Below are 20836 nucleotides of genomic sequence, written 5' to 3'. Positions count from 1 at the left end.
TTTTCATCAAGTAATTTAACAGCTCCTTTTTGTGTGTATCTGTGTTTCCCAAAGGATGATATTGGAAAACTCGGCAAGTTGTTGATGCATGATTCTTTCAACGTTTGGACAGTTCACAAAGATCGTTATAAGATGAAGGATTTAATTCGATTCAAGCCCAGCCAGAGGCAAATCTATCTGTTTGAACAGGGAATAGTGTTCTGTAAGATACAGATGGAGCCCAGTGACCAGGGCCTGTGCCCTCACTACAGCTTTAAGAAGTCTGTGAAGGTAAAGTTGTCCTATTGCGCTTGGGAGTCAGCACAACCCTGTGGAGAGAAATATTTTTATCTTTACTTAATAGATAAAGAAACTGAAGCTTGGAGAGGCGAGGTTAACTTGTCAGATGCCACAAACAGAGTGAGAATCCACCCAGGTCTGATTCCAGAGTCAGAGCTTATAGTCAGTCACTAGATAAGCCCAGGTCTGGTACAGGTTGCCTTTGTACTAGGTTGAGAAAAGGGACCCTATGGCAGCCTATCTAGACAAACTAATTAAACAGTACCCTCTTTTATCCAGGCAGAGGATTGAAAGTCTTGGAGATTAGAGCAAGGGCTGAATTTCATCTTCTCAACCATGCATCTTTTCATACAAATGTAGGCGACACCTGATCCTGGGGGTCTAGGGACCCCTGTCCACACCAAGCATTGCCTCTTGCTTGTATGAGAAATATTTCATAGCTAGCGATCACATATACACATACACACTCTTGTGATTAAAATTGTTGATGTATTCATAGTGCTTTTTATTTATGTTTCATAGTGGACACTAATTCAGTTACTATTATGTAGAGATTTGTGAAATACTCAGGTATTAAAGGAGAGATCACCATTTTGCTTAAAGTTGAAGGCTATAGCTGTGCCTGTGGAGTGATATAATCTGTGTTGTCCTCTGAAACACACAAGATAAATGACACAAGATTGTGTTTTATGTTCCTTGGGGTTGTTAACAGAGAACAGAAAAACACTTACAAGAAAGATGGAAGAAAACAGATCAAGGGTAGAAAGAAGTGGAGTGACAGACAGGGATAATTCTTAAATCGGAAGATACGGCATAGAAAATTTTCTTCTTTGTTTACAATAGTTGATGACACTTTCAATTCGCCAACTTGGAAGGGGGAGCAACAGAAAGTTTGAAATTGCCAACCAAAATGGACTTGAAAAATACATCCTACAGGTAAAATTCATGCCTTTCCCATAGGTGTCTCTCCTCTTTTCCTATCATGTTCCCATAACTCAGCAAGTGTTTTTTATCTCATTCTAAAAGTCACCCAGAGAATAAAAGTCCTGTCCAATTAATGTACCAGGTGATGATATTCAGTATTTTCTTATCTGTAATTACAGGCAGCTTCAAAAGAAATCAGAGATTGTTGGTTTTCAGAAATAAGTAAATTATTGATGAAACAGCAAAACAATATTAAAGGTAAGGTTACCCCTGCTGACTTCAGTCTGGGGAGTATACTGATTCCAGCTTTGTGTGGAGGTGTGGAGATTGGGGATATTGTTAAAGAAAATGATTTGCCTAGAAAATAACTGTGGGCACATTTTCATAGTACCTGGAAGCACCTGTGCTTGCTTTAGATTGTGTAAGGGTTTTGTAATTGTGTGTATGTCCCTTTTAGACATGATCTCACCTGCCCAATTGCCCAGACCCAATTTTCTCAATCAGAAGTCAACAATATGCAGCCCAGAGGAGGGTCCTCACTAGAGCTCAGCCAGACTGGCACCCTTATCTCAGACTTCCAGCCTCTAGAACTGTAAGAAGAAACTTCAGTCATTTATAAGCCATCCAGGATATGGTATTTTGTTACAGCAGCCTGAATTAAGACAGCAGACTTGATGAAAATCAGTTGGCCATAGATATAGAATTCTTGGTTGACAGTCTTTTCCTTAAAGCACTTTTGTCATCCCACTATTTTGTAGCCTCCATAGTTTATAATAAGAGTTAAGCTATTTACTTATTTAAAAATATTTGCATGATACAGGTTGCTTTTCTCTTGCTGCTTTCTAGATTCTCTCTCTCTCTTTTTTTTTTTTTAATTAAAGGGTCATTGACCTACAAACTATGTTTGTTCTAGGTGCACAGCATAGTAGTTCAGTATTTATATACACAAAATATTGCCACAATATATGTCAAAAGGTATACTGTCTGGGAATTCACTGGCAATGCAGTGGCTAAGACTCCATACTTCCACTGCAAGGGGCACAGGTTCAATCCCTGTTCAGGGGACTAAGATCCTGCATGCCACACAGCATGGGCAAAAAAAAAAAAGTATATTGCCTATGTTTTCCTTCAGGAGTTTTATGGCTTCAGGTCTTACATTTAAGTCTTTAATTTATTTTGAGTTTATTTTTGTACATGGTGTGAGAAAGTAGTTAATTTTGATTCCCTTGCATGTAGCAGTCCAGTTTTCCAACACCATTTGTTGGAAAGGCTGTCTTTTCCCCAATGTATATTACTGCCTCCTTTGTCATAGATTAATTGTCTACATAAGTGTGGGTTTATTTCTGGGCTCTCTATTCTGTTCCATTGATCTGTGTGTCTGTTTTTGTACCACTACTACATTTTTTGATTACTGTATCTTCGTAATATAGTTTGAAATCACAGCTCATGATACCATCAGCTTTGTTCTTTCTCAAGAATCTTTTGGCTATTCAGGTCTTTTGTTTCTATGCAAATTTAGAATTATTTCTTTTACTTCTGTGAAAAAATGCCATTGGTATTTTGAGAGGGCTTGCATTGAATCTGTAGATTGCCCTGGGGAGCCTGGTCATTTTTAACAATATTGACTTCCAGTCTGTGAGCATGGCATAACTTTCTATTTGCTTGTGTTGTCTTAAATTTCTTTCATCAATGTCTTATAGTTTTCTCTCCTTGGTTAGATTTATTCCTAGGTATTTTATTCTTCTTGATGCAATTGCAAATTAGATTTTTTCTTGATTTCTCTGTCTGATAGGTCATTGTTAGTGTATAGAAATGCAACAGATTTGTGTATATTACCTTTGTATCTTGCAACTTTATGTAACTAGTTGCTTTCTCCTTGATGCTTTTAATTTTGCCGTTTTAATTACAACCTATCTTAGTGTGGATATCTTTGGGTTCATCTTGTTTGGGACTCTCTGTGCTTCTGGACCTGGATGTATGTTTCCTTCCCCAAGTTAGGAAAGTTTTAAGCTATTATGTCTCCAACTTCTCTCTCTCTTCTTCTGGAACCCCTAGAGTACAAATGTTAATATACTTGATGTTGTCCCAGAGGTCTCTTAAACTGTCCTCATTTTTTACAGTTCTTTTTCTTTTTTCTGGCCAGCTTGGGTGATTTCCAGTATCCTGTCTTCCAGTTTGCTGATCCACTCCTCTATATCATCTAATCTACTATTGTTTCCTTATAATATATATTTAATTTTAGTTATTGTATTGTCTAGCTCTGCTTAGTTCTTTATATTTTCTAACTCTTTAAAAATTACTAAAAAAAAATTACTCTATATGTTCATCTATTTTTTAGCTCATTCAGCAGAGGATATGGCAACCCACTACAGTATTCTTGTTGGGAGAATCCCCATGTACAGAGGAGCCTGATGGGCTATGGTCCATGGAGTCACAAAGAGTCAGACACGACTGAGCAAACTAAACACAGCACAGCACAGCATTTTATTATCATCACCTTGAGCTCTTTATTGGGTAAATAAGCAATAAGTATTGCTTAATAGTTTTTCTAGGGTTTTATTCTTGTTCTTTCATTTGGAACATTTTCCTCTGTCACCTCATTTTGCCTAAATTTCTGTTTTTATTTCTATACATTCTATCAGTTATGTTTCCCAATGTCAGAGATGTGCCTTATGTAGGAGATGTTCTATGGGGCCCAAATTCTCTTTGATCACCAGAGTGATGTGTTCTAAGACTGCCTCCTCTGTGAGCTGTATGGACTTTTCTGTTGTGGTGAGGCTGACTACTGTAAGCATACTTGTAGCCAGGACTGGCCCCCATCCCAACTGGCTGCCAGGCTCTGCCTCTTTGAGGATGCTCCTTGCCTGCTGGCAAGCAGTACTCGGTCCTGGTGTAGTTGGCTTTGTGACTCAGGGGTTCCCAGGACTAGTGCTGGCCCACTAGTGAGTGGGTCTGAATCCTGGGCCCTCTGGTGGATGAGGCTGGGTCCCTGAATGACTTGGGGATTCATGGGGTCTTAGGGCATCAGGCCTGCTGGTGAGTGGGGCTGTTTCCCAGAACCAATCATCTAGAGGGAAGATTCCAAAATGGCACTTGCCAGCATCGGTATCCTCATGATAGAATGAGTTCCTAAATATGGCTGCTGCCAGCACCTGTATTCCCAGGGAGTTCCTAGTTTCTTCCTACCTCTCTGGGAAGATCTACAAGATTAGCAAGTGGTCTAACCCAGGATTCTTTCAAACTATTTCTTCTGCCCTGGGTCTTAGAGCATGTGAGATTTTGTACATGCTCTTTAAGAGCAGAGTCTGTATTTTCTAGTACCCTCTAACTCTCCCTAAAGTAATCCCCACTGGCCTTCAAAGCCATTGACTCTGGGGGCTCATCTTCCTGGAGCAGGACTGCTGAGCTAGGGAGCTCAGTGTGGGGCTTGTACCTCTTGCTCCTTGGGGAGAACTTCTGCAATTGTGATTATCCTCTTGTTTGTGGGTTGTCTGCTGAGTGGGTATGGGTTTTAATTCTACTGCTTTTCTGCCCCTCCTGCTTATCTCATTTTACTTTCTTCATATCTTTAGTTGTAGATAACCTTTTCTGCTCATCTTCAGGTGTTTCATATCTGTAGTTGCTCTATAAATAGTCGTAATTTTGATGTAGTCATGAAAGGATGTGATCTCGTTGTCTTCCTAATCTGCCATCTTGGCTATCTCTACTTTCTTTGTCTTTTGATAGTTTGATCACTTTATGTATAGGTGGGGGTCTCTGAGTTTTTATTTCTGGAGTTTTTAGATCACCTTGGATGTGTAGATTAGCAGTTCTCTTCAAATTTTGGAAGTCTTTGGCCATTATTTCTTCAAGTATTAATTTTTTCAGTCCTTTTTTCTGTCCTGTGAATCTCCTGTTAGGTGTATGTTGATATGCTTGTTGGTGTCCTACAGGCTTTTAAAGCTCTGTTTATTTTTTTCATTCTTTTTCTTTGTATTCTTCAAATTGGGTAGTTTCAATTGATCCATATATAAGTTCTCTGATTCTTTCTTTGCCTGCTCAAATCAGCTATTGAAGCACTGTAGTGAATTTTTCCCTTCAGTTATTATACTTTTCAATCCAAAATATCTATTTGGTCCTTTTAATATATAAGTATATATATAAGTATAATTTCACTCTCTTTATATTCTCTATTTGATGAGAGTTTGTTTTCATACTTTAGTTCTTTATGTATGGTTTCCTTTCATTCTAAACATTCTTTTTTAAGTTGACTTAAATTCTTGGTCTGGAAAGTGCAATATCTTGGCTTCTTCAGGGACAGTTTCTATTGACTCCTTTTTTCCCCCTGTGTATGGGTTATATTTTCTTATTTCTCTGTATGCATCATAATTTTTCTTTGGAAATTGGACATTTAAAATGACATAATGTGGCAACTTTGGAAATCAGATTCTCCTTTATCTCCAGTGTTTGCTATTGTTGCTGTCTGTGGTTTATTTAGTGACTTTTATGAAATAATTCTATAAAATCTATATTCATTGGCATGTGTGGTCACTAAAGTCTGCTTGGTTCATGATTGGGCAGAGGTTTTCTTAAACACCTGAAATCAATAAACATTCCAGTCTCTGCCAAGGAATTCTGTGTGGACTTTAGAGCACAACTTTAATAGTCAGACAGGTGACAATTTCCTTAGCCTTCACTTATTTTTTGTGCAGAGTCTCAAAATCAGCTGAGGTGAGAGCATATGATCTTCTAAGATTTTTCCTGACTGTGTGCACAACCCTTGGCATGTGCACAATGGCCTTCTAGAATCTCCAGAATATTTGGAGTTTTTCAAAACCACTATGCATTCTTATGTTTTTCCTTTTCCTTTTTGATTATCTTATTTTTGTCCCAGCTGTTATCCAGTGCCTCACGCAGCCAAGAAATTAAATAATCACCTCTAGATATTTTCTCAAAGGGCCCTGGGGAAAAGGCTTTTCACACTGAGCAAGCTCTTAGTCAGTTAATAAAGACAGCCTTGCAAGTAGGATATTCCAAGGAACCCCAGACAATCAAACAATGACAGTTTTCTGGGAATGAGACTTTGATGGGGGTCCCCATTCTGCCCCTTCCTAGAGCTGCCAGCTTGCTAATTTTCACCATGATTACAGGCTGTTGGTTTCCAAGGCTGCCACTAAGAAAAAGGAGTAGAATGGGACTAAGGTAACTAAAACACCACAAAACTCACTGGTCATACTGAGATTCATCCAATCTTCTTGAACTAAAGCTCTCCTGAAGCCTTTGTTTAATTTCCAGGGTCCTGAAAATATTGTGGCTGTTTTTGCAAATTTTTTCCATGCTTTCATTGAGGAACGAATTTTGGGAGGTTTTTTTTTATGCCTACACCATTTTCACAGATGTTATTCACTGTATTCCCTTTAATCACTAAAAATCATCTTCGAGTAGGCTTTATCTTTCACATGTGTCTTCTCAAGTGATATTGGATAGGAAAATCCAAAACAAGCTTCATCCATTGAGTTCCAATATTTCTTTCAGGTAATGTTGCTAGGGTTAAGGCATGCTAGTTTCATGTGAAAAACCTATCTCCTATCACTTACACTGGCAACAGTTTTTGTTGTTTAATGAGGAAAATTATATAAATGTAGAAATATAACTTTGTTCTCAGAGATTTAGCAGTAATGAAACCATTTTTCACTCTGTGTCTTCTCTGATGGCGAGCTCATCAGGAGGATGTGCAGGTGGATGTGCGTCATAAGATGTGGAAAAAAGATAAACTAAAAAGTGTGATTGGGAAACTAGCACATCAGTTTTCAGTCATGACCAAGAGACCTAAGTTCTTAATTTAAATTGTAGGCCTCTACCAGGAAATGTAACAAGATCATGAAGTTAATTTTAATTTATATAAAGATAAGATGGGGGGAAAGACATGATTTAATTTTGCCTTTGAACTATTAATAATTTGCTAAATACATGTTATGGTAATAGAATATGAGTGCTCTGGAGGCATAATACAGAAAGATGCAACAACCCTAGTAGGAAAAGTTACTTATTTTCCCCAGAAACAAACATTCTAATTACAATATTGTTCTAGAAGTCCTTACTCTCTAGATCAGTGTTTCACGAAGGGTGGTTTAGGGACAACTTGCACTGGAATTTCTTGAAGAGCTTGGGTCAAATGCAGATTTCTGGGTCCTAGCCTAGAACTGTAAAATTAGGATTGCTAGGATTTATGCTTGGAAATATGCATTGTAGTTTATTATAGTTTCTGGGAAGAAGCCTTAAACAATTTTTAAAAGAGCTTTATTTAAAAAATACAGCTTTATTGAGGCATAGTTGACATAATAAATTGCACATATTTAAAGTACTCAGTTTGGTAAATTTTGACACATGTCCACACCTGTAAAAGCATCACCACAATCAAAATAATGAACACCTCTTTCACCCCCCAAATTTTCCTCATGTTTCTTTTTATTACCTTTCTCTTGTACCTCTCTTATCCCTTTACAGCTCTCCAAGTGATCACTGATCTTCTATCACAATAGATTATTTTGAATTTTCTAGAATTCCATAAAGAAACATATAGCATGTACTTTTTTTGGTCTAGTTTCTCCCACTTGGCATAATTATTTTGAGATACATTCATATTTCTTTGTGTAGCAATAGTATACTCCTTTTAATTGCTGTGTAGAGTTCCATTGTTTGGATGCACCCCAGTTTACATATCCTTTTACCTCTTAATGTATATTTGGTTTCTTTCCACTTTCGAGGTGCTAATGCTGCTTTGAAGATTTGGGTACAAATCATTTTGCAGACATATGTTTTCATTGCTTTTGGGTAAATGCCTAAGAGTGTCATGTTTAGGTCATATGGCAGGTGCATGTTTAACTTTTTAAAGAAATTGCTAAGCTCTTTTCTAATATGGTTATACCATCTTATACTCCCATAGCAGTATATGAAAGTTTCACTTGCTCCATGTCTCACCAACACTTGGTATTGTCAGTCTTTTTTCATTTTAAGCCTTCTAATAGGTGTGTAGTAGCGTGTTACTGAGGTTTTAAGTTGCTGTGATTAATGGTTGAGCATCTTTTTGTGTGCTTCCTTGCCATCCATATATCTTCTTTGGTGAAGCCTCTGTTCAAATCTTTTGTTCATTGTTTTCTTATTATTTAGTTTTGAGAGTTTTTTAAAAATATATTCTGGATACAAGTCATTTATTGGATATGTGATTTGCAAATATTTTCCTTCAGTTTGTAGCTTAGTTTTTCATTCTCTTAAGAGGATCTATTTAGGAGAAGAGGATTTTAATTTTTATGAAATCCAATATTTTTTAAATTACAGATCATACTGTGGGTGTTATGTGTAGTAAATATTTGTTTAAAGATAACAAAGATTCTCTCCTTGTTTTCTCCTAGATGTTTTATAGTTTAAGTTTTGCACTTAGGTCTCTGATCCATTCTGAGGGATTTTTATGGTATTGGCTATGAAGTGTCAATCAAAGTTCAGTTTTGTGCACATTAAGGATTGCTCTAAATACCATTGTTGAAAAGACTCTTCTTCCACCAACTGGCTATTCATATATGTGCATCTATTGCTGGATGCTCTGTTCTGTTTAATTGATCTAGTTTTCTATCTTGACATCAATACTTTACTATCCTAGATTTCTGTAGCTTTATAATGTCTAAAATCAGATTGTTTGAGTCTTTCAACATTGTTTTTCCTTTTCAAAGTTGTTTTGGCTATTCTATATCTTTTACATTTCTGTATATATTTTAGAATCATTTGTCAATTTCTACAAGAAACCTTGCTGGAGTTTTGATGGATTGTGTAAAATCTATAGATCAATTTGGTGAGAAGTGATATCTTAACAATAGTGAGCTTAATCTACAATCTAAATTTTAACTAGATTACCCAATTCTTCTTTGCCCCACAGAAAAACATGTTTGTTGTAAGATATTGGTATTCATTCAGTTAATAACTCAGAAACAAATTTCTTAAGTCTTCCTCAAGCCCTATGCTCTAGGTTGTGACAGAAATGTAAAGTATAGACAAGAAGCAGAAACAGACACTAGCAAGTAGTTTAGACTGAAAAGACCAATCAAACTGAACTGAAGCATCAGCCCAGAGGTGTGGTTCCGGCTCCTTTCATCTTCAGACAGGCAAACAGAGGGTCAATTTCACACAACTTTCCAGCAGCAGAACCAAGTCCCCTGAGCCTGGCTCACCAAGAAGGTCTGATGAAATGTCACTTCAAGTGATGCCAACAGCAAGGGCTCTAGCAATTCAGAAAGGCCTCTGCACTCTGTGACTGAGTGAGCAGGAGTGGGGCCTTGGGCTGGTCCCTGCGAGGAGATGAGACTTCAGGTGGAGCATAGATGCAGGGACATCAGGCAATAGGGGAGGGAGGTTCCTCAGGGAGGTGGTCAGATCAGAAAGGTCAGGACCTCACCTCCAGAACTTTATACAGCTCTGCACCCTGCTTCATCCCTACAGTGCCACACCCCACTCTCTTAACTAAAGGGAATTACAGAGTCAGAGAGGCTGTGGGCTGGAAAGAGAAGAGTGTGACCCTTGCATGGGACACAGCAGTGCAGGTCAAGGAGGGCAGCAGGCACTGTGCTTTGGGACAACTTCTGCACATCCTTCCCTTGTGGCCTGACCCCTTGTGACCAGGAGGTCTTGGGACACCAAAGAAGATCAGGCTCACTGGGAAGGGGCTCTGGCCACAGACAGCTTTTGCAGGGCAGCATGGTGCCTGGTATAAGGTCTCTCCCTGTCCTGGCAGGCTCCAGAGCCCAAAGCAGGAAATCCAGGCCACAGGCCCATCCTAGCACCTGGGCAACTTCCACCCATCTCATGGGTAATGAAGGTGGACCCAGGAACCTTTGAAAATCACCAAGCTGCCTCCAAGGGACCATGTTCAGTGATGACCTGCAGCCAGGCTTGAGAGGTTCCTGGGTAGAGTGGAAGTAAATGAGGTTGAGATAGAGGGAGGTAAACCTCCAGTATCAGACTGAGGGGTTAGGCTTTAACACAAGTGTAGGCGGTGAGGGTGAGGGCCACTGGAGGTTGAGACCTGGTGCTGTTCTCACAGGCTGGAGCAACACCCAAATGAAGAATGTGATTCTTAGCACTGTCCCAGAAACTCATGCTGTTTCCCTCACCGAGTCAGCTAATTTGGGCTCAGGTGGAAAAAATGAGCACTTAATGTGCACATTGTTTACCCCTTTATTCAGTGCTAATGGAGCTCACTGTAGAAACCTAGATGGACCAAGAGTCAAGGCACACAGGGAATGGCAGGATGGCCAGAGAAGTGGGAGGGATGCCAGGCCCAAGTAAGCCAGGATTGCAGAAAGGTTTTCCAAAAGACTAAGAAAATACCAAGACCTACACACTTTAATAAATTTTTATAGTATTCTATGTGTCTGCGTGTGTATAAAATCAATGTGTAAAATCTATTCAAATTGGCTTATGTTTGAGAGTTAAAAAGTGAAAGTGTTAGTAGCTCAGTCATACCCAGCTCTGCGACCCCAGGCTCCTCTGTCCATGAAATGCTCCAGGCAAGAATATTGGAGTGGGTTGCCATTTCCTACTCCAGGGATCTTCCCAACCCAGGAATGGAACCTGTGTCTCCTGCTTTGCAGGTGAATTCTTTACCAGTTGAGCTACCGGGGAAGCTATGTTTGAGAGTGCTGGTGTTTTTTTTTAAATTTCATACCAAGGAAATCTACAGTTTGAAGCAAGCACTAGGTGTGTACTCATTTTTTAAGAGGTGTCCAGTGTTGCAGACAGTTTCTATTGATTCTAAATAATTGTGTGTGTTCAGTTGCGAAGTGGACATGGGTTTGGGTGGACTCCGGGAGTTGGTGATGGACAGGGAGGCCTGGCGTGCTGCGGTTCATGGGGTCGCAAAGAGTCGGACACGACTGAGTGACTGAACTGAACTGAACTGAGTTGCAAAGTCATGTCTGACTCTGCAACCCCAAAACTGCAGCATGCCAGGCTTCCCTGTCCTTCATTCTCTCTCAGAGTTTACTCAAACTCATATCCATTGAGTCAGTGAAGCCATCCAACCATCTAATCCTCTGCCACACCCCCATCTACATAATTGCTATCATTGATTTTGTTCATCACTTAGCTTATTACAAGGGATTTCCAATTAAGTTTCAATTTAATTTAACTTTTCTAATTAAAAAATATTAGCTCCCTGGCCCCACTGCCAGCCTCGGGCATCTTTCCCAATGCTAGGTTGCTGAGTTGCAGTTGAGTCATACCTGCCATTTTGAAACCTGCTGTAAATGCTTTTGCCCCTGGCTGTTTTCTGTAACTTTTCTATGACCTCCAATTCTACTCCTATTGTCACCTGGCTGCCCTGCCTCCTACTTTGCTGACTAGGCAAGTGTACCCTCTGATGTTTATTCATTCAGCTTCTCTCTTTCTACTCGGGGCTCTCCTGATCATCGTCCTTCCTCTCTGCATTCCTCCTTGTCTGGAGGAGGATACACTCATACTTCTTTCAGGGTTCAGTTCTGCCATCTATTTCTGCCCACTTAGAAACTCTCCATCTCTATTTCCTCTCTCTGTTCCAAGGCACTCAGGAAGTACCCAATAAACACTTGCTGAATAAACCTGTAGCCTGGGATCCAGTTCAGGTACACCCTGTTTAGTAGAGGCTCCCCTAAAATAACGAGAGATGATAGTGATGGGAAGGGGTGAGGGCTCTGGTGGACAGTCGAGTCTCTTTCCCTCCTCTCTCTACTCACTCCCTTAAGGAGTACCCCTATCACAGTATTGAATGTGCTGTATTATAATTTTATGATGTGTTTAACTTTTTCTCCCCACTAGACCATGGGTTTTCTCTAGGGCACAGAGGTTGCCTTATTAGTTTTAGTTTCCCTCAGGCTTCATATTATACAAGAACCTGGCACTCAATTAGATGCTCCGTAAATGTTTAGTGAATAAATGAAAGAACTGATTGAATAATCACATCAGGCTAGCAAACGACTCTGTAAGAACAGCATGAACCTCTCTCATTTCAAGATTTGCAGCCAGTTAGGTGTTAACTATGTAATCGGGCAGGTGGAATCCCTTTAACATTCCTTTGTTAAATGTCATCCAGAGATCTGGGGCAAGTCTTAGACCACAGGTCGAGGAGGAATAGGAAGCAGGTCCATAAAGCTTTAGCTGGGGAAAATCTGGTGTGAGTCAATACCACTCCTCCCATAGAGAACCAGTGTAGGGAGCTCACGTGTATTTCTCTAAAGCAAAGGCAGTGAAGTGGAATTTGTACCCTGGATTGAAAATATAGAAAGAGCTACCAGTAGCAAGGAAGACTCAGTCCCCGGCACATGTAGGATTCAAGGTAAGATCCAATAGTAGAGTGGAGCATGAAATCAATGGGGGTGACACCAGCTGCTTAGAAGCTGAGGAAGATAGTACCTGAATCTCAGCCCTTCCTTAATCATGTGAGTAAGAAGAAAGGTATAAAATTAACTTCCTGCTATTCATTTGCATAGATCCAGTTAGGCCAGAATGAAAATGAGGGCAAATATTTCACATTGAGAAGTAATTTCCTCATTGGAAGAGCTGTCCTCTTAAGGAAATGGTTGTAGGCTAAGAGCATTGCCAGAATGCCACTGCTTTGGAAGAAGACACTGAATGGGGGCACTATATTTTTTGCTGTATCCAGGGTTTTTGGATTTCACCTCCTCCCAAAGCTTTCCCTGAAAAGGTTAGGAACACTTGATCAGTCAGTTTTCTGGTAGGCAGAATTGGGCATGGGGTCAAAAAGAAATGTGGAGGCATTTTTATATTTTGTATTTTAATGGCATGATAGATTGTGTGTTTATGGGGCTTGCTGCTGCTGCTGCTAAGTTGCTTCAGTTGTGTCTGACTCTGTGTGACCCCAGAGATGGCAGCCTACCAGGCTCCTCTGTCCCTGGGATTCTCCAGGCCAGAACACTGGAGTGGGTTGTCATTTCCTTCTCCAGTGCATGAGAGTGAAAAGTGAAAGTGAAGTCACGCAGTCATGTCCAACTCTTCATGACCCCATGGACTGCAGCCCACCAGGCTCCTCCATCCATGGGATTTTCCAGGCAAGAGTACTGGAGTGGGGTGCCATTGCCTTCTCCTATGAGGCTTGAATGTGCTATTTTTGTTGTCATTTTTTTCCTTGACTATTTAAAGAAAATCCCAAAATACCTTCTTTATGCTTTTTCTACTGCCTGTAATCGAAGTATTAGGAATTTAGTATTTCAGACTTTGGTTTTAGATTATCACGTGATTAGATCGGTGGGACATGAGGGACGTCTTCAGGCATATACTTTATTTGGAAAAGGCCTCTAAAAGGAGTTTTAGGTCAAAATACATTTATTGAGCACCTATAAATTACAAATACCAGACCACCTGACCTGCCTCTTGAGAAACCTGTATGCAGGTCAGGAAGCAACAGTTAGAACTGGACATGGAACAACATACTGGTTCCAAATAGGAAAAGGTGTACGTCAAGGCTATATATTGTCACCCTGCTTATTTAACTTAAATGCAGAGTACATCATGAGAAACCCTGGGCTGAAGGAAGCACAAGCTGGAATCAAGATTGCTGGGAGAAATATCAATAACCTCAGATATGCAGATGACACCACCCTTATGGCAGAAAGTGAAGAAGAACTAAAGAGCCTCTTGATGAAAGTGAAAGAGGAGAGTGAAAAAGTTGGCTTAAAGCTTAACATTCAGAAAACTAAGATCATGGCATCCAGTCCCATCACTTCATGGCAAATAGATGGGGAAACAGTGGAAACAGTGGCTGACTTTCTTTTTCTGGACTCCAAAATCACTGCAAATGGTGACTGCAGCCATGAAATTAAAAGACGCTTACTCCTTGGAAGGAAAGTTATGACCAACCTAGACAGCATATTAAAAAGCAGAGGCATTACTTTGCCAACAAAGGTCCATCGAGTCAAGGCTATGGTTTTTCCAGTAGTCATGTATAGATGTGAGAGTTGGACTATAAAGAAAGCTGAGCATAAAAGAATTGATGCTTTTGAACTGTGGTGTTGGAGAAGACTCTTGAGAGTCCCTTGGACTGCAAGGAGATCCAAGCAGCCCATCCTAAAGGAGATGAGTCCTGGGTGTTCATTGGAAGGACTGATGCTGAAGCTGAAACTCCAATACTTTGGCCACCTGACGCAAAGAGCTGACTCATTTGAAAAGACCCTGATGCTGGGAAAGATTGAGGGCAGGAGGAGAAGGGGATGACAGAGGATGAGATGGTTGGATGGCATCACTGACTCGATGGGCTTGGGTGGATTCCAGGAGTTGGTGAGGGACAGGGAGGCCGTGCGTGCTGCGGTTCATGGGGTCACAAAGAGTCGGACACGACTGAGTGACTAAACTGACTGCCTGACTGAAATTACAAAAAGCCATTAACAAAACATGCATAGCCCACCCCTACTCCAGAACAAGGCTGACTAGTTTATGTTCTTATTCAGACTTCTAGAGCCTTGGATGCTAATAATCATGAAATGGCAAATTAACAGGAAGATAGCCACATAATTAAGAAATTGAATATTCCATTTTGGTTAACAAATATTAATGGCAATGGCATTTAATTAGGCAATCCTTCTCAACTAGGGTGTATATGTGTGTTCTAAAATTTTATATTTGAAAAATGAAAAATTACATATTTTCTTCTTAGTACAGACCAGAAAAAGTAAGGCTTGAGAAAAATTATGGCTGATGAAAGTTCATAGCATAAAATCCCTAAGTTTTCTTTGTATGATAAGGCCTGTCCCTCCATGTAGCAGAATCTCTAGACGGTATGAAATTTTTGTTTTTCTTTACTGTGGAGACTTTGTATTAACTTATGGGGAAAAAAGCATTTTTAAGAAAAGATAAAAACAGATTTTCATCTCCTAAATAATTGACTTTATTCCCCAATACTATCTCTGGTGAAGTCATATCTTGGCTGCCCACTTAACCGGTGACTCCAGTTTATCAAGTACTGTTAGAAAATTGAGTTTATCAATTTTGTCTAGTCATAAAGTATGTTTTGTTCTTGAGGTGTTTCATGACGGTATGAAATTTTTGTTTTTCTTTACTGTGGAGACTTTGTATTAACTTATGGGGAAAAAAGCATTTTTAAGAAAAGATAAAAACAGATTTTCATCTCCTAAATAATTGACTTTATTCCCCAATACTATCTCTGGTGAAGTCATATCTTGGCTGCCCACTTAACCGGTGACTCCAGTTTATCAAGTACTGTTAGAAAATTGAGTTTATCAATTTTGTCTAGTCATAAAGTATGTTTTGTTCTTGAGGTGTTTCATGTTCAAGAATCTCTTGAAGAAAACAAAAGATCCTTTGCTTGAGGACAGACAAGTCAACATTGGTACAATCTACAAATGAGCAGATATGAACCTGTTAATAAAGTTATAACTCCTCCTTTATCCAAAGCATAAAGATGCAAATTGTACAGGTGCCTTTCTTTTCTTCCTTCTGTCTCTCTCCAGGTAGTTGAGGTCATCAGACCCAAAGACATGAAGTAAGCAGCTGACATTAGGTTAAGGGTGTTCCAGTCTAGGCTTGGTTGTAGGCTGTGTCCATATATATTTATGCATATGTATTTATGTATATATTTATGCATGTGCATACACATGCATGCACACACCTTAAATGCCAGGAAAGCAGGCTGGTTTCAGGAGGCAGAAAGATATAATGTTAATAACTCTTAGGTTGACATGAGCTTTGGTGACTTTTTCACCAGCTAATTTCACAAAAACCTGTTAGCTCTTCAAACGATTGGCTGTTGCAGCAAAAAACTGAGAGTTACACGGTAAACATGTAACATGGTAAAAATTAGTGTAGGACGCTAATATGGTGAGGATGTGGAGCAATAGGAACTGTCATTTGTTGCTGATGAGAGTACAAAATAGTACAAAGAGTTGGGCAGATTTTCACACAGTTAAAATAATCTTACCGTGTGGTCCAGTGATCATACTCCTTGGTACTTACCTAAATATTTACCAAACTATGGTACACCCATACAATTGGATATTATTCAGCAGCAAAAGGAAATGAGCTGTCAAGCCTTAAAATGATATGGAGGAAACAAATGCATATTGCTAAGTGAAAGAAGCCACTCTGAGAAAGTTATATACTGTATGATTCCAACTATATGACCTTCAGGAAAAGAAAAAATGAGAGACAATGAAAAGATCAGCAGTTACCAAGGGTTCAGTGTAGGGGGTGGTAAATGAGTAGGTGGAATGCCGGAGATTTTTAGGGTACTGAAACTGTTCTATGTGATATAATGGTGGCTGCATGGCGTTACGGATCTGTCAAAACCCACAAAAGGTAGAACACAAAGAGTAAATCCTAATGTAAACTATGGACTTTAGTTAGTAATAGTGTATCAACACTTGTTTATCTATTGTAATGAACATACTGCACTAACGCAAGATGTAAATAATAAGAGAAACTGTGGGCAGAGAATGGTGAAGGGTCATATGGAAACACTCTGTACTTCCTGTTCGGTTTTTCCATAAGCTTACACTTGCTCTAAAAATAAAACCTACTTTTTTTTTTAGTTTATAAAACCCACACACAGTAGTGTATTAGAGGCTGTTGAGACCTCATCCTGATCCTTTTTGTTAGTCAGTTGCGATCTTCAACTAACCAGAGCCATCCATCCAAGAAGTACGTGAGTGCTTAAGGCCTCTCTCTGGGACAGCTTTTCTGGCTGATTCAGGGCACAAAAGCTAACCCTTCTACCTCTAGATGGGACACTTGTGGTGCCATCCATACCCCAGCATTTCTTAGGTGACCAGGCTGATGCTAGACCTTGGCTGGACCCTCATCTGCCCTGGCTTCTTCCTTGCTCTATCTTCTGCCCTCACTGCCTTACACATTTCAGTTGAACGCCCTTTCTCCTCAACAATCTGCTTCTGGGAAACCTGACCTAAGACAGTACCAGGAGAGGTCCTAGAAAGGATGGGACTCTGGTGTTGGGTCACTGCCGGCCAGATGGCAATGAGGCATCACTGCAGTAGGTGGAATGTTGGGAGTCCTGGACACTGGCCTGTGTAGCTGTTCAATTGCTAAGGCCTTCCCCGGTGGTGAACTGGGCTCAGATACAGGCCGACAGGGATGCATCGGCAGGCGCAGTGTCCCTAGCATTCGAGAGGTTTGGGAAAGGTATTAACTCTCAGGAACGTGGCACCGGGAGGGTACTGCTAAGCACCACTGGTGCATTGAAGAGAGTGAAGACAGTGGCAGACTCAGGGTAACTGCCAACGTAAAGCACAGTGTGAGAATCAGAAGGCCCTCTTTCCAGTGTTCAGCCCCTCATCACCTACAGCAGAGGGCATACTTGAGAGAAGGATGAATTCTCAGCCTAGGCAAGTCTTCTACCTGATTATTTGGGGTCCCTAGTGGCAACAGATGAAGCAGGCAAGTTGGGCCCTGATAAGGAAGATATGCAACTGAAAAACTGGAGAATATCTGGGTACATGCCCTTGTTCCCCTGGACTGGCAGAAGGGTGCCATTCCCCCTTGATGGAGGATCAGCCCTTCTCCTCCCTGCAAGATTATGCAGAAGTCTCAGATAAGGCATAGAGTAAGTCCCCTAATATGAACAGGTTCCATTCTAAGAGTGTGTTATATCCAACTGGTTCATAAGTGCAACAAAGTCAGCTTAGGTACCAAACTAACACAATCAGCTATATAATACTGTATTGTAATAGGTTTATAATACTTTATACACAAATAATACATAAAAAACAAACACACAAAAAATAAACCTTAGTACCTTGAAAAGTACAGTACAACAGTTGGCATACAGGGGCTGGCTTTGAGTCAACAAGAGTCACTGTGAAGAAGAGTCACTGACTGGAAAAGGGAGAGGAGGTGGGAGATGGTCGAGCTGAAGGATCATCGGCAATAGGAGATGGAAGGCAAACTGTAATTTCACTCATGCCTGACTGATGGCACAGGTTCAGGTTCCTTGCTGGATTAAATTCGATCTACCCTCTTCAAAAAACAATCCAGTGATATCTGGGTAGTAGCTCTTTTTTCTTCATTGTAGATGACACAGTAACACTAGATTGCATTCTGAATGGCTGCTGCAATCTTCGTGTTACCATTCTAGGTTTGGATCCTGTGTCTTAAAATCTAACAGTGCCTCCTCAAATAAAGAAAATCCCCTTGCCATTTCCTGCAATGTGAAACTCTTTGGTTCTTCAGTTCTTTCTCTTGTCTCTCTACTCTTGCAATTACTTTCACTTTTGTTTCCATCATTATCACTTGACACTTCTTAGCAGTACCAGCTACATGACCCCTGCTTTTACACTTGCTTCCAGACGTCCTGGGCTTGAAATCAAGATACTGTCCTACTGTACTCTACACAGTACTGTAGAGTGAAGTCCCCAAAGGCACATCTACTTTCAGAGGCTATACACATGCAACAATGTACGCCAAAGACATGAACTAACTTATGTGACTGGACATGTGAACGCATGTTCACATCTTTGAAAGTTCTCAACTTGAAGGTTCATATGTAGAGGACTTACAGTGCAAGACAGTGCTTGCCCTCCTCAGGATACATCCCCATCACCCTTCCCCAACCCCTTCTTGAATGATAAATAGCATCAAATTACATGATCTGACTGGGGAAGAGGCACACAGACATATGGATATGAGCTCAAAATGTGAGGATCTTTGTGCCATGCTTTAACAACCCCAGAGAACATCCACTGCAGAGAAGTTACCAAAGAACCAAGCTGACTGGATGACTTAGCCAGGAGGTGTCAGCCAGCTTCTTCCTTGGCACCCCAGTACCTGCACAATGGGCTCATGAATGGAGAAGTCTTGGCAGCAGAATGGAAGGCTGTGCATGGTCCCAGCAGCATGGGCTCCCTATCATCAAGACCAGTCTAGCTGCTGCCAGTGTTGACTGCCAGCACAGAGACCCATGCTGAGCTCTTGAGGAGAACAGGTGATTTCATCAGGCCCTCCAGGCTGGAGACTACAGTGATTCACCGTGAGTGGGGTTGACACCTGTGCCTGTCCTACTCTATCTGCGTCAGTTTGCAACACAGCATAGAACAGTGCTTTGATTGAGAGACTCATTCTGGCAAGAGAGGAACAGCCATGGGCGTGTGACCACAGGACCAGCCCACTGATCCTACCACATGTTCAGATGCTGCTGACCTGATAGAACCTCTTGAAGGCACCTGTGAACAGCAGTTTGAACATGAGACTGAGGGGTTGGTGTGCTAACCTCAGGATGCAGTATACACCTTAAACCAACAGCCACTTTATGGCACCAGGACCCCAGGAGGCAGAATATATGGATATGGGAGCCAAGAGGTTGAATGAGTTGTGACCTTATTCATTGTCACACCCAAAGTGACCCACATGGGGAATTTGTCCTCCCATTCCTTCTACTTCAGCCTCAGTGGGTCTGAAGGTCTTAATTCCCAAGGGGAGACATTTCCACCAGTGGACTTAGTAAGAGTTCTAGTTAAATCTATGTCTGCTGCCTGCTGCTGAAGTTGTCCTTGGGTTGTTCCCTTCAGTCATTATCTCCCTCCACATCCCTTCTACATCCCTTTCCCTCTCACCTGGCACTTTGCTGGTGGCATACACAGTGGGTATCCCAGACTCTTGTCTGGCTTTTGTCCTTTTACTTGCCCATTTACAGTGACAGTGAGGCAGGGAAGTGCTAGGACATGTCCTGGTGGAAGACAGGAGCACCAGATGTGCTCCTCTCTGCCTCTGTTAGGTAGCAGGCTGACCGCCTCTTAATGATCAGGATCAAGGACTTCCTGGAGCGTGACAACTGTTTCCTTTGTCTGGTGGGCTTTATATTTTATTCTTATGGGAAAATTCTCACTAAATCTCTGATTAAATGGGCAAGGCTTCAGCTAAACCCAACTAGACACCTCAGAGGGCAGCTGGTTGCTAAGCTAGGTGATAGTCTCCCAACTGTGAAGTTTCTTTGACCCCAGCTTCTAGCAGCCCTGAAAGTCTAAGGCAGCAGGATCAGGCTGCTCTAGAAACTGTCAGGAGTTCTGACAACAAAATTCGTTGTTGTTCAGTCACTCAGTCATGTCCAACTCTTTGCAACTCCATAGACTGCAGCATGCCAGGCTTCCCTGTCCTTCACTGTCTTCTGGAGTTTGCTCAAACTCACGTCCACAACAAAATATGCACTAAAAACAAACAAACAAAAATAAATGAAAAGTACTGTGAGAATATGTGAAAACTGAAAGCAACTGAATGCTTCTGAGTGATTCCCTTCCTCTTGGCCAGAATTCAGTTAAGTTCATTCGCTCAGTCGTGTCCGACCGAGACCCCATAGACTGCAGCACACCAGGCTTCCCTGTCCATCACCAACTCCTGGAGTCCACCCAAACCCATGTCCATTGAGTCAGTGATGCCATCCAACCATCTCGTCCTCTGTTGTCCCCTTCTCCTCCTACCTTCAATCTTTCCCAGCATCGGGATCTTTTCAAATGAGTCAATTCTTCGCATCAGGTGGCCAAAGTATTGGAGTTTCAGCTTCAACACCAGTCCTTCCAATGAACACCCAGGACCGATCTCCTTTAGGATGGGCTGCTTGGATCTCCTTGCAGTCCAAGGGACTCTCAAGAGTCTT

General features: G+C 41.0%; 1 protein-coding gene across 6 annotated transcripts in view; it reads left to right on the top strand.

Annotated features, from left to right (window-relative positions):
* The window catches only part of MCF2L2 (MCF.2 cell line derived transforming sequence-like 2), a 269485-nt gene that overhangs the window by 241598 nt on the left and 7051 nt on the right, over positions 1 to 20836 (top strand). For all 6 annotated transcript variants that reach the window (XR_006335262.1, XM_043874177.1, XM_043874176.1 and 3 more), the window contains 3 exons: positions 55 to 270; positions 1123 to 1215; positions 1383 to 1461. Coding sequence is in view for 5 of the 6 variants with exons in the window: in XM_043874177.1 (XP_043730112.1) it covers positions 55 to 270; positions 1123 to 1215; positions 1383 to 1461 (388 nt within the window). In the remaining variant the exon portion in view is untranslated. The remainder of the gene's footprint in view (positions 1 to 54; positions 271 to 1122; positions 1216 to 1382; positions 1462 to 20836) is intronic.

Source organism: Cervus elaphus, chromosome 19 (genome assembly GCF_910594005.1).
Source record: "Cervus elaphus chromosome 19, mCerEla1.1, whole genome shotgun sequence".
Taxonomy (NCBI): Eukaryota; Metazoa; Chordata; class Mammalia; order Artiodactyla; family Cervidae; genus Cervus; species Cervus elaphus.
The sequence above is the reverse complement of the archived record's forward strand: the minus strand, read 5'-3'. Positions and strand labels throughout refer to the sequence as shown.